The 14,018-nt window shown below is 36.1% G+C and overlaps 1 protein-coding gene across 2 annotated transcripts; it reads left to right on the top strand.

Moving 5' to 3' along the window:
• Window positions 1-481: 481 nt before the first annotated feature.
• LOC112514068 lies at window positions 482-13,458 on the top strand. 2 transcript variants are annotated; one of them, XM_025120387.1, is made up of 7 exons: window positions 482-700; window positions 1,744-3,762; window positions 4,184-4,259; window positions 7,243-7,391; window positions 11,397-11,483; window positions 12,043-12,171; window positions 12,972-13,458. In XM_025120387.1, the coding sequence occupies exons 1-7, from the start codon at window positions 632-634 to the stop codon at window positions 13,077-13,079; spliced, it is 2,637 nt and encodes an 878-aa protein (XP_024976155.1). In that variant the 5' UTR covers window positions 482-631; the 3' UTR covers window positions 13,080-13,458. The 2 variants fall into 2 exon arrangements, with proteins under 2 accessions (XP_024976155.1, XP_024976156.1); XM_025120388.1 differs by lacking the exon at window positions 12,043-12,171.
• Window positions 13,459-14,018: the final 560 nt, after the last annotated feature.

Here is a 14,018-nt window from a genome sequence, read left to right on the forward strand (position 1 = left end):
TATACCGGTCCTATCATTTTCGACCGGGACCGGTTACGCCGGGACCGGTTATGGCCGGTTATGAGAATGATGAGGACCGATTGGGACCGGCCCGGGACCGATTTTTGGCCATCTCTAATCATGATTATATTTTAGATTTTTTATATTTAAAATGAAATGTTTATCCTGTATTTGATTATGTTTATCTGCAGTTAGTTACACGAATTCAGATATGAAGCTTTAATAAGTTGTGCTTACGCACAATCTACTTGTAATCTTGAGTTTTAAGTAATATGCATTAATAAACAGTACTTTACGCATAAAAAATGATTTTTAAGAGTTTTTGTCAAATGCTTTATAATACAGTATATAAATAGACAACTAAAAATAAATATAAAAAATTTATAACAAAATACATATTTATAAGGTTTGCAATTGCATATAAACTCTTTTGGTCGCCCCACACCAGACCGCAATGTGCAGTCAAGTCGACACTTGAAGTTGAGTCGTATTTTTTCATAAACTTTAGGTTTTTTTGGGCAATGGCTGCCCCACTTCTTTTTTAAATCCGTCTGCACTCCTACTCTTTCACCGAACACACACAGAACCGGCAGCCGCACCACCGCCGCCGCCGTTACAACTTTTGCCATCCATGGGGGCTCTCGCCGCTGACTTCTCTTGGACCAGGGAAGACGAGTTCAAGTTGAAAAAAGCTGCCGAAGTAAGCTTTTTTAAGCTACATTTACAATTTCTGTTCTTGTGTCTATTTGAATAATTTCGCTCAATTTGGACCTTATCGTGTTAAACCTTGATCGTCTATATATTTGATTTTAGAATTGATATTGTTTGATTCTCTGTGAATTGATATTGCTGGTGTAAGATTAACGCGTTGTCGACAAAGTTTGTTCGTTGGATTGTTCTTTGTTTCTTTATCAGTCTCGTGTTTCGTTGTTCTAATTGTGAATTATCAATAATTCTGTATAGTTTGGAATTAAAATCATGTTTCTGTGCATGTGTTGCATGAAGTGTTTAAACATCACTTTCAATTTGTTTCTGTTGTATTGTTTAGGTTGAAATTGATCATAGACATTTTCAATTGGAATTGTTTGGTGTGGATCAATTATTTTAACTTCAATTTAGATAGGTAGCCAGATAGGAAATTTTGACCTACATTCTTCACTTGTCAAGATAAATGGTACAGGTCTTTTTTGGTCTGTATTATTATCAACATAAATAAAGTTGATGAATCTTATGAAGAATAAATTACTGGCTCATGTCAATGCCGTAAAGATCAACAGTGATAAGGACATGATCATTGATCTAACGCTGGCGCCAAAAATGCATACAGGGTTACTGTTTGTCTTGAAAGACTTGTACTTTCCAAATAGGTGTTTTCTAAAACCAGCTTTGAGTTTTGTTCGTTCTTCTGAAATTGACATTATATCAGAAGCACCTTGTGGGAAGAAATATCTTAAATAGATTCTCATCAAGAGCAATACTCCTAGTAATTATGTCTTTCATCAGAACACAAAGACCAGGACCAAAGAGATTATTTCACAAGAAGAAGAAATTGTATCATGCAGGTGCATGTTCGTTGGAGGGATGTTCTTCAAAATATAAAATATTAATGAAAACCGCTTTCCTTATATTCAGAGCCTTGCCTAGATTATATAGAAGTTAATGGAAGTTGAAGAACCATGTTCCTCCTTTAGTTAGTATTATTTGGTGATACATTAAACTAGGTATTTCTGTTTATTGTTGTAGGCTGGTGTCTCCATGGAATCCCTAGCCAGAGGAGTTGTGCAGTTCTCCAAAAGGTTCACCATTCAGGAGCTGCAAGACCGTTGGCATGCTATACTCTATGATCCTGTTGTTGCTGCCGAGGCATCTGCTCGCATACTGGAGTTTGAGCAGTCTGCTTCAGCTCGAATTTCAAAGTCTGCTCAGCTGGACAACATCGAGGAGGATATTTCAGTATCTGGTAAGAGGAAGGCTGAGAGTGTACGACAACTTTTCTATGCCATGCGAAAGAGGATGCGGGATCATCCATCGAATTCACTGGATGTCAGTTTCCCAAATACAACTGTAAATAGCAATGGGAATGGAAATGAAGAGCACCCTCCAGCTGCAGACTTTGTTGTTGGTGAGATAGTTCAAGACAACCAGGCTGCTGGATTTTCTACCTATGAAGCTGCTGGTCATGCTGACTTTAGTCTTGATGTTAATCATCATACACTTCATTGTGAGCATCAAAATTGCATTGGAGACAACAGTTATATTGAACTGCATGATAGAGGGACGTTGGTAGCTCACACTAACCAAGATAATATATCTCTACTTGAGAACGATGCTTCGATTGAGGAATCTGACGAGTTTAAAGAGATCTACGACCTACTTGAAGACGAAGGAACAGAGTTGCCTGGTATGATTGATCAACCTCATATTGACAAGCTGAATGAATATCCTGTAATTCGAGGAGAAGGAAACCTACATTCACCAAATCCAGATTGTCAGGCAGCAATCCAAAACCCTGGGCCTTCATCTATGCTTCAGAAGATGGCAGTTTGGAACACAGAAGACCCTTGTTCCTCTACTTCTCCCAGTATCCATGTTAAAGAGGACCAACGATCTGTGGCCAGAACATCAGATTTTCCTGGTGATGTCTATTCAGGTGTTGCTAAGCTGGAAAAGCAAATGTGTGGTGAGACTACAACTGCAGTTACTAGTGCCAGCAGCTATTTAATGGAAATATCAAATACTCTTTTTGACCTTGCTATGGAGGATGATGACCTTCCTCTTATGGATGCTGATGGGAATGTAATCGACAAGTCTTACATTGATGGTTTGAGCTCACTTTTGTTGGATTCTCCTAAAGCGGATGCTAGACGTGATATCATTGTTTCCACAATGCCAGTTGTAGATGAATTCATCGATAATCATTATGCTGCTTGTTTTGGACAATTCGGTAACAAGAATCAGCCTCAAGGTGGCCATCAGGAAGCTAAAAGCTTGGAGTGTTTATTGTTGCCATCTGCATCTGGTATGAATTCTAAATCACAAAACTCGGTGATCATCTGCACTTTAAACACTGAGGACCCAGAAATACCTAGCAATGATGATGTTTTTCTCCTGCCTCTGGTTCCATTTACATCCCCTTACGTAATGCAAATGGATATTTTCCAGCCTCCACCTCACTCAACTTCCAAGTCTATTAAGGATTCTGCAGTTGGTTGGAAAAGGGACTTTAGAGTTCCTAAGCAGATAATCCCTAAAGAAAATAGATATGAACAATCCCAATTTCCTTCACCAATCATTGGATCACAGTTGCGATCAGAAATACTAGGAGATAATAGGCTTAAGCAGGATTTGTCTAGCAGTGATGGTCAGCATGTGTTACATGGCAAGCCAAGTTTGCCCTGTGAAGATCGAAGCCAAGTTCGTCCAGCAATCATCTGTAGAAGTGATCTTTTTCCTGCATCTGAGAAGGCATCTGCTACAAAATCTGAGCAGGAAATGCATCATTGCAATCCTGTTAGCACTCTTTTGGAGAATAAAACGGATGGCTCTGATATCTTTGCAAACTCTCCTAAGTTGAATGCTGTTGTTGGTAACCATGACATGCATGCTAATGCTACCGTACAAAAAGAAGAAATATTACATGCCGAAATTGCCTCCACAGAACATACTAATCCAATTCTGGTTGTAAGACCTTCACCAACAGATGAAGCACTTCCATCTCTAAGCGATGATGATATACCTAACTTTTCTGATGTCGAAGCAATGGTAATTGTCGTTCATTGGGTTTTATGCTATTAGCAAACTACTCAGTTTTCAGTTTTGTAACATTATACAATAAAGATAAGGTAAAAACATTTTCTTAATCATAGTAACTTTTTGTTTGTTAGACTCTTTTGTCCTAGCAAACTACCCAGTTCCAAAGGTATACAAACGTTGTACATATCAGATACAATGACTTCTATTATAAAAATTGAAGTAGCATGATGTTATTTGCATTACAAAAGCTATTGACAATAATCAAACTTTGAGGAAAAACTGAGTTGAGTCAGCTATCTTGGGGAAATCCCATCCCTTTTCCTTTGGGACAATACAGCAGGGACTGAGACAGCTATCTTGGTTCTTGAAAACTTTCATCTTCGATTCAGTTATTAAAACTTTTTTTTCTTTCTATTTTGTAATTTTGCAGATACTTGATGAGGATTTGAGCCCAAGTGAACAGAATTTATATGTGAATGGAATTGAGAGTTCTTGCCATCTACAAAGTATGTTACTTTATTTATTTGCGTACGTTTCTCTAGATATGCAATATGATAATAATAGACTTACAGGATAATGTTTTCGATATGTATGATTGTGTATGTTAATTGTGATTTAATTTTCTAGAGTTATTTAGGTTTTTAATGGCAGTATGGAGAGGAACATTACACAGGTTCTTTTGTTGTTGTTGACTTGTTGCTGTGATCTTAAAATATCCATCTTACTTTACCAACTAAAACTACTAGATGATTTAGCACACACTTTCTCTATAAATATATTTCCATACAACATGCAAGCTTGACTATTAAAGATGATTTTTTATGCCATTTATCTTATATCGTTTCTTTATGTTACTCATTTGAATGATGGATGCTTTAATCATACATCAAATAATCGAATGGAAGAGGAATTGATATTTTATATGGCTAAGAAACACACGGTCCAACTCTGGCAATTTAACCGTTACTGGTGCCTTGGTATGGGAAGAACAATCCAACCTAACCCACCCATTATTGCTTGCAAACCAAGCTTGGAAAGAGACATCATGCTTGGTGCACCAATTCATCTTATTTTTTAACAAATAGACGTGGGATCCAAGTAGGAATCATATCTGAGACTTCCTTATTGTTTATATCTATCATTGCTAATGTAGATGTCAAATCATGATTTATACACGGGTGTCAGAATCTCATTGTAGCTAATCATGGATCTTCTTTAATTATAAGATTCAATTGAAGATCTCAAAACGAATGTAAATGTACCTAAACAGTTGTAGGGTGCATGTATCATATAATAAATGCATGATTCTATAATTATCAATCACATAATAGGGTCATGTGGTGAAGTGGTAGGATGCCACTAACTAGCATCGACGTTGTTTTGCGACCAGAAGACCGAGAGCTAATTATCGAGACTTTGGACTATCCGGACACATATTCCGGAAATGGTTCATGCATCTTTGTTGCCAGGAGCTACAGGCAGGAAACGTGGGTCCATATCTCACAATCCTTTTGATAAATAAATTTACTACATTAATATAACTTGTGTTACTAATAGACAAAGTCGCTTCATTGCATGTGCATTGATAATAGATAGTAACCAAGTAAAGAGTTCTTAGTTACATTGTTGTCGCTTACCAAGCCGCATTCGAATCGATAATAGATGGTAACTAATTAAACAGTTGCTAGGTACATTGTTACCACTTATCAAAGCAAGGAGAGTCATAACTCATTATATATCAGGCCTGTAACCACACAGCAAAAGAGAAAAGGTAAAGCATCTACGTGTATAAGCATACTTGTATTTTTTGAGCATTTACTATACTTCTATCGAAAGAGACCAAAACTGAAAAGCACAAGAGCTGAGACTAACAGGAGAGTTTCTTCTATTGTCATCAAGATCATCATTCTCTTCTTCACCATCTTCCAATAAATTCATCTCATGTGCTCCCCACTTCTTCTTCAAGATCAACCAATTCAATATGACCTAGCGATAAAATGCTGCAAGGTACCTATTTCTGCAATTGGGTCAGCCAGGACCTGGTCTACACCAGGTCAAACTCCAATTAATAATGATGTACTGTACAATACCTATGATACAGCTACGTCTTTGATCCTCTCCAGTTTATATTGCCACATTCATGTCTCAAATTGAACCATAAGGATTTGACCACATTATTTCGTAAATATCTAGGTAAGGTTGTTGAGACTTCCATATCATTGCGCATGTATCCGGTTCAGTTATATCTATTATCTAATCCATGGAAACTGGTGAGAACACTAGGTAGAATGACCTGTTGTATGTCTACTTAACGAAGGTGCCAATCCTTCCTTAGTTACATGACATGGTGACTTGGTTGTCGTCATATGCTTATGCGAGGTTGTAGCCAATTTTGCTTCCTTATGTAACCAAATTTGGTAGTCAACTAGAGTTGTCTTGTTTTGCACAATGGACCATGTGGAAGAGTGAAGTCTATGTTAAATAAACATGTAGGCATATAGTTAGATGAAGGTCAATTAACTGTTCCACTTATTTGACTGTTCTGTGCTGTGCATGAAAGATGCAAGAGTTACTTGCAATGAGAGCATTTAGTTGTATACCTAATATACTCCAGGCTTGGGAGAAATAAGTAAATGCAAACTCAAGTAGCATAATTTTTATTTGATATTTAGATATATGGATTCGCTTATGCTCTGATGTTCCAGGATGATGTGTTTTTGGGAAAATCGGATCAACTATTCAAGCAATGGTCTTTAAAGATGTCAATAGTTATTCGCCTAGTGGCTTGCATGACTTTGTTTGTAGGCTTATAATATGTGACGTTCTATGCTATTGTCTGAACAATTGGAGTTCATTTTGGGGGTGTCGTGATGGGTTTTTTGAAATCAATTATGTGATACTGAGTAATTAAAAACAAATAATTAGTTGTAATAAAATGGGTTGTAGGAGACGGTGCTTGAAGTTGTAATAATCATATAATCAATTGAGTGTTTGGAAAATTATGATTATTAAGGAACTAATAAATAAAATGACCAAAAGAGACATTCTTGTGAAAAAGGAGAGATGTCTTGTGAAATGAGAGTAAAAGTCCCTCAAAAAGACATGCAATTTTGTTTTACCCTTTGATAAATGATAAGGCAGTTTTGTTGCAGCTAGTATGAAACTGAGCATTTGACCCCTGAATAATTAGATAATATCAGAATCTGTTCATCTAGACGTTAAACACTGATTAATGCAATTTGAAGTCACAATAACTAGATACAGTTCCAAAGCGCACATACAAACAACCCATTATCTGTATAGCATTTCTATTCGCGACATTCTTTGAACATAAATGTTCTAATTTATTTAGGTTACTTCTAACTCATCTTACAGCTATAGCTATTGGGTACGAAACCCGACTGCCAAGCTTTGCAACTTGTCTATTCTACGTTTTGTATGGAGTGTTCAAAACTATCAAGTAATCTTGGCTTAATTTTTATTTTGCAGCCTTAAAATATGAGAATGCAGACACTCACAAGATGATCATTAGGTGGGAACAAGCTGCTGAAGCTTTATTGAAAAGAGATATGACATCACGGGGAGCTTTTGCTATTTTACAAGGGTGGCATATGACATACTATGTTAAGAAACCAGAGGTATTTTTACGACAACTAATAGTAATCCGAAATGAGTAAATGACTAAATGATAATTTCATAACTAAATCTTATCTCTGTCATGATTGATGTACAGCCGGTAAAGCAAAACATGTAACAAGCTATAATATTACCACATGTAGTATTTTGAATACATTGAATGTAGTTGATTTTGACTAGATAGGAGTTATATAGATGCATGCATGCATACATACATGAATACATTCACATGCATGCATACATATATACATACATACATACATAGGTATAATATGTTACAAATGTGCTGATGGATTATACTTATCTTGTACATATTATTATCTAGCATTGGGGTGGAGTTCCAATGTTTCCTTTGGACTATGATCATCAATCAGTTTTCCATAAAATCCTCACGTACTTGGGCACTGCTTATTAGATACATGCCACCCACAAGTCCTAAATTAGATTCGACAATCAACATCACATAGTTATTCATTTTGTGAAGGTGCTTGCTCATTAGATAAACTTTTGGATCAATATATAAGCACCAAAGATCCACTCATTACTAACTATTATCAACCATGTGAGGATGAACTATTACTCGAAAGTGGTTTTGTTCCTATGTTCACATGCGATCCATTCGTTACATTCACATGCATGCATCATACATATATTAGATATAATTTGTTACAAATATGTTGATGGATTATATGTATCTTGTCTATATTCTTGTCTAGCATTGAGGTAGAGTTCCAATGTTTCCTTGAACAATGATCATTAATCAATTTACCATAAACTCTTCACATACTTGGGCAGCGCCTATTAGATTTGTGCCACCCACAAGTTCAATATTAGATTCAACAATCAACATCACATAATTATTGATCTTGTGAAGGTGCTTGCTCATATGAGAAACTTTTGGATAAATTTATAAGCATCAAATTCATTACTAACTATTATCAATCATGTATGTAAAAATCAATTGATACTTACAAAGACAACAAACGCTCTCAACAACTAGGCGCCACTCTCATTCTGGGCCTCCTCTTTAGACGTGTCCTCGACAACCTGGCGGTTCTTGGAGTGGTTGTATTTTTGTGCTAATACGTGCTATTGCCGTGTATAGCTTTGAATAAATTTGATGAACCTTTTGATCAGAGTTCGAGATAGTTGCCAAACATTGAGGACTGAGAGCATCTCCAACAGATTCTCCGAAATGGAGAATGAAAAATCTCAATCTCCAAAAAGAATTACATTCAACTCCACCAGCTTCTCCATTTTGGAGATTACAACATAATTATATTTTTAAAGTATTGAATACATTCAATAAAATATTATCTCTCCTGAACAATTAATTTCAAGGATTCTTATTTGGTGAAAATAATAAAAAAATCATCTCCTTTCTAAGCAATCATTTTTAGGGAGTCTCCCAAATTTGGAGAATTTTACCATCTCTCTCTCGCTTTCTCCATTTTGGAGGATTTGTTGGAGCAAAAAATTAGCCCAAAATCCCCAAAATATCTAGTTCCTCCATTTTGGAGAATCTTTTGTTTCCAACTTCATGATCGCAAAAAGACTTGAGAAACCAAGCATGAATACAGGGTAGCCAAAGAAAGAAATTACAATTAATGTTCATAATCTCAACTTCGATTGCAGACGGCGTTAAGCACTGGATCGCATAAAAATGAGGATGGTTAAAGTGGAGAGCGGATACAAGAGTGTTGTGTGATAAGAGGGTTCCTATAATACTGAAGGGAAAATTCTACAAGGTAGCTATAAGACCAACTATGTTGTATCGTTTTTTGAGTGTTGGGCTGGAAAGAAGGCACAAGTAAAGAAATTAAAAGTTGCGTGGATGAGGTTATTGAAATGGACATGTGGTCGGACCATGCTAGATAGGATTCCTAACAAAGTTTTCATTGGAACTAGGGGTTGCGTCTATCACAAATAAATTGAGAGAGTAGATTAAGGTGGTTTGGGAATGTTCTTAGGAGATAACTATCAATGATTGTGTGGAGAGTGGAACATGTGATGTTGGAGGGGGTGAGGAGAAGGGGTAGGCCTAGGAGAACATGGGATGACCAACTGAGGATGGATTTGGCAACTTTAGGCATATCCAAAGACATGATTTCTGATAGGAGCTCTTAGAGAAGTAAGATTAGAGTGGTAGATTTTTAGTGGGATCAGATAGAGGGTGCCGTGAAGGTTTTTGAGAGGAGGGTATAGATAAGACGAATTGACCCCGTGCGTTAGTTTCTATTTGTTTTATGTGTTTTACCTCCTGATTACATTATCTGCTTGCACATCTTTGTAGCATGCACACACCATTAAATCCCAATCACTTGTTTTATTTGCCTATCTTTTTGCATGCTTTTACACACCTTTGCATTGTGCACAGCTTGGGGTTCTTCATGGAAACAACCTCTCAACCCTAGTGGTTGAGGCTTACATCTTACCCTCCTAGACCCTAGTCTCCGGGTGGGATATACCGGGTTCATTTGGTTTGGTAATCTCACCTTCTTGTTGACGAACTTTTGTATGCTTCTCTTATCGCCTACCTAGGTGTGTGGATGTGTGCATGGTTAAGTATGTCCTCCAAATTGTATTTTTTTTCTTCATATTTATATTTTCTTATGTTCAGGAAACATTAAATGCTCATTTCTAATTAGGATGTCTTCAACTAAATTATCTTCTCCCCTTTACTTCTAAGTCTGAAAAAGAAGACTTCGGACTTCTTTTTCTAAGTCTAAAAAAAAGACTTCAGAGTTCAGACTTCTAAGTCTGAAAAAGAAGATTTTAGAGTTCAGACTCTAGAGTTCGGGTGAGCTAACTCTAAAGAATGACTTCATACTTGTTCTCTTAAAATAACTCTAAAGTAAAACTTTTCAGTAAATTGAATTTAGAATAAAATGAAGTTAACCCTAAAATAAAGTTGGATTTAGAAATGAAACTATATTAGTAAATTGAATTTAAACTTAGAAGTAAACATCATTTTTTTCGGGAATCGGTTACCACACGAATTAGTTAACCAAAGAATAAAATTAATTGCATCCTAAATTAGTAGGATTGATTGAATAAGAGGACACATGTCAATCAAATGAATATAATTGAACTGTTAATGTAAATTGTGTCTAGATACATTAAAATGAGTCTAATTGAACCATTAATGTAAATTGTGTCTGGATACATGTTTAGGCGGGAAAATAAGATAACCGACTCACCAGAAGATGACACGTGTCACCCAAGTTACTTATTTATTAGGTGCATAGATGTTTGCATTAGTCTAAATTCAACAAGTTTATATAGTCTTCCTAAGTTGAGTACCTGAGTTGTTTTGTAAAGAGTTGAAAAAATAAAATGGAGAAAGAAGAGCACTGTAGAGAAATTTAGCTCACAAAATTGGTGGGATGGTTTCCTATATGTACATATATACCATAAGAGAAATAAGGGAATCAGATTACAAGAAAGACAAACAAATAAATCAGCCTAAATACAAGAGATATTTACACAAAAATTCAACGTATAGGAAACAGACAATTGAAGGAAGTAGAATTGGACACTTCCAAAAAATCTGCTAGAGGCAGGAACTGCTGCTTCCATGCACTATGAGAGGGTCTGAACACTACCTATGGTATATTAGCTATGCACATCCGTATGGTGCTGGAGAGGCCTGAATACCTCACTCCTGTTGTTTTAGTGGTTGCTAAATTGATCATGCTTGCATCAATCTGAAAATTTACAAACTCTACTAGCCCATAAAATTATTTTACAAATAAGTAAATATGCTTAATAAGTGGACCATTACGTGGTTTTGTGCTAATTGAACTCTGTATATTTGGTTGTTCATCAGAATATGTGGCTAAATCTTATTTACATAAATGTTATGGTGGTTATATGGTGCTGAATGGATGCAATAAGTAGTTTCGTAATGGTCTTAAATAGTTCTTGATCTGGAAATATGTATTATGTGAATGCATTCTCTTTTACTTCTCAGTCTCATTGTTCTATAAATCCATGTTGTGATTTAGGTTTTAGTTGGAAGAGCAACGGAGGATGTTCACGTTGACATTGATTTGGGAAGAGATGGCCATAACAGTAGAGTATCTCGACGACAGGTGTGTTATATCTGGAACTTAAGCAATAGATTATGAAATAAGTTGTACATTAAGAGCAAATGGATAAATCAATTATGCTAAATAAGATCAAATGAGGGACAGGAAAATTGTGATTTGATTGAGTAGTGGTATGGAGGTTATGTCTTCATCACACAATTAAGCATTCCCAATGCTCTTAAGTTTTAGGTTGTAAAGAACATGGAGTGCTAAACTTAGGATTGTTTTAAGTGATATCTCCGATCATCTCCAATTGCTTCACTTGTAGATTTAAATGTAGATTCATCATCGGAGACTTGAGTATCAGCTCATATTTACAGCTTTAGTATGGTACAAAGGGTTAATCTTTAAGCTCTGATTATGGTTGGGTCTGGAAGATTGGCGCACTATTTTTCTTTAAATTCTTTCTTTCCCTTTTTGTTTTCATAAAGTTTTAAGTTTTGTTGAGCTTTGATTCCTCCAAATTCCGAAGATGTTGAATAGCGGCTATTCTAATCTAACAAACTAGGGAGTACATATTTCTGAATCTATTGAAGTCCTTTACGATTCAAAAACATTTCAGGCAATTATACACATGGATCAAGAGGGTTCCTTCTATTTGAAGAACCTTGGCAAATATTCAGTATTCGTAAATAGTGTTGAACTAGCAACCAACCAGAGTGCTAGCCTGACCTCAAGTTGTTTAATTGAGGTATGTTATAACACTTGCTTTTGATATCAACTAATGATTTTGTTTTTCCTGTAATTACTTGTTCCTAGGATGGGATAATGTGGTTATAATCTTAGGGGCCGTTTACCAAACACTTACCTGGTAAGTACTTACCGGTAAAATTTAACACTATTATTTACTTATGGGATAAGATTTTAGTCCATCAAAACGACATCGTATGCAACAATTTACATGGTAATCGCTTACCGTGGTAAGAGTCGTCGCCTCACTTACCGGGTAAGACTCTTGGTCCTTGTCTCGCTCTTACCGGGTAAGATTCTTGGTCCTTACCATATTCATCCGGTAAGGTAATGTGACTTGATAAGCTCTTACTCGGGTAAGTGTTTGATAAACGGCCCCTTAGACAACTGTTAAATAAGTCCTTAAATAACCTGGCATTAGAAGGAAGTTGTTGAATGATGACTTAATCACCAAATATCTCTCATTCAAGTTCTTTGTTTTTAAGCAACCCATAGCTGATGAGTATTGGTGACATTCTGAGGACATGACCTCTGATAGGAGTTTTTGGAGACAAAGGATTAGGGTAGTAAACGAGGTGTAGGGACCTAGACTTTAAACAATCTTATGTTCTAAACTTATAACGCTTCCAAACAAATATATCCATTATACAGAAATCAAAATCGTGTTAAAAAGGCATACACCATGATCAAATGCTGTAACTTCACTGAATACAATAGTGGTTGCCCAACCACTTTTCAGGTCAATGCGTTTGCTTCTAGAAAAACTTTGTTTGCATCTACTGAATTTGGAGAATTTTGCAGATAAGAGGAATGCCATTTCTGTTCGAGACGAATGAAGCATGTATAAAGCAGTATGTCGATAGCATCAGAACAAAACCGATATGGAGGACAAGACGCGATGAGGTCTGAATGACTTGAAGGTTTTAGAAGGTGCTACTTTTTAACTGCACTTTCTGTTCTTCTGGTCATTGGTATCATCCTCCTATCTCTAGTGCTACAATACTTTCTTTAGTACAGATAACATCTCCCCTCCCCTCAAAACTCCTGCCTTTTTACTAATTTTAAATTTCTTTGTTAAAAAAGTCTAGTTTTATGCAATCTTTTTACCTTCAATTAGTTCACAGTAGATTCAAAATACATATTTGAAATAAAGTGAAAAAAAGATGGTGAACATGGGCTTTTATACAATATTTTCAATAACGAGAACCCTATGTGTGTGCTACATATCACCTTTTTTACTCGCTTATATGATTCAAGTAATTGTTGCTGAAATATGACATATATTATGTTTGGGAACCATAAGCTAGTTTTACAATTTCATATTGTTTTTTCTGGCATGCCTTTTAGGTTATTTTACATTGTCATTTAGCTTATTAGCTGGTTTTTACCAAACATGACTAGTTTACGAGTTAGTTTATTATCCTACAGGTAGTCTGTATACAAGCATTTGTTCATTTGTGCATGTATGTGTGTGTGTGTGCCTACCATGAAAGTTGAAACAAATTAAACATCCTCTGTTTGGTGGATGCATGTTTAGTAAGTTATTCAACAAGTCCCCATGGGTAGGATTCGGTCTCAAGACCTCTATATTATGTTGATCAAACTGGATGTTATAACCTGACAATCATATCTAGAGTTGCACACAGACCAGGTCGAGCTTTATCTGGTCCCAAGAAAGATAGGTTTTGTAGTGTCTGACTCAAAAAAATCTTGTCTGAATTTGAACTAATGACGTCACGGACCGGTCTATAGCTGGTTCGGTCCAGTCCCTGGGGCCTGGTCGAAATGTCGCTATGTATATTCTAAACCAGGAACAAGGCAAAGGAGCGGGTTTGTCGAATCGAACTC

The sequence above is a fragment of the Cynara cardunculus genome (assembly GCF_001531365.2).
Source record: "Cynara cardunculus var. scolymus isolate 2C chromosome LG 6, CcrdV1, whole genome shotgun sequence".
Taxonomy (NCBI): Eukaryota; Viridiplantae; Streptophyta; class Magnoliopsida; order Asterales; family Asteraceae; genus Cynara; species Cynara cardunculus.

Coding starts and splice junctions, on each gene's coding strand:
- LOC112514068 (XM_025120387.1), top strand. CDS start 632: ATGGGGGCTCTCGCCGCTGACTTCTCTTGGACCAGGGAAGACGAGTTC. Junction 701..1,743: donor AGTTGAAAAAAGCTGCCGAA/GTAAGCTTTTTT, acceptor TTATTGTTGTAG/GCTGGTGTCTCCATGGAATC. Junction 12,172..12,971: donor CCTCAAGTTGTTTAATTGAG/GTATGTTATAAC, acceptor AGAATTTTGCAG/ATAAGAGGAATGCCATTTCT.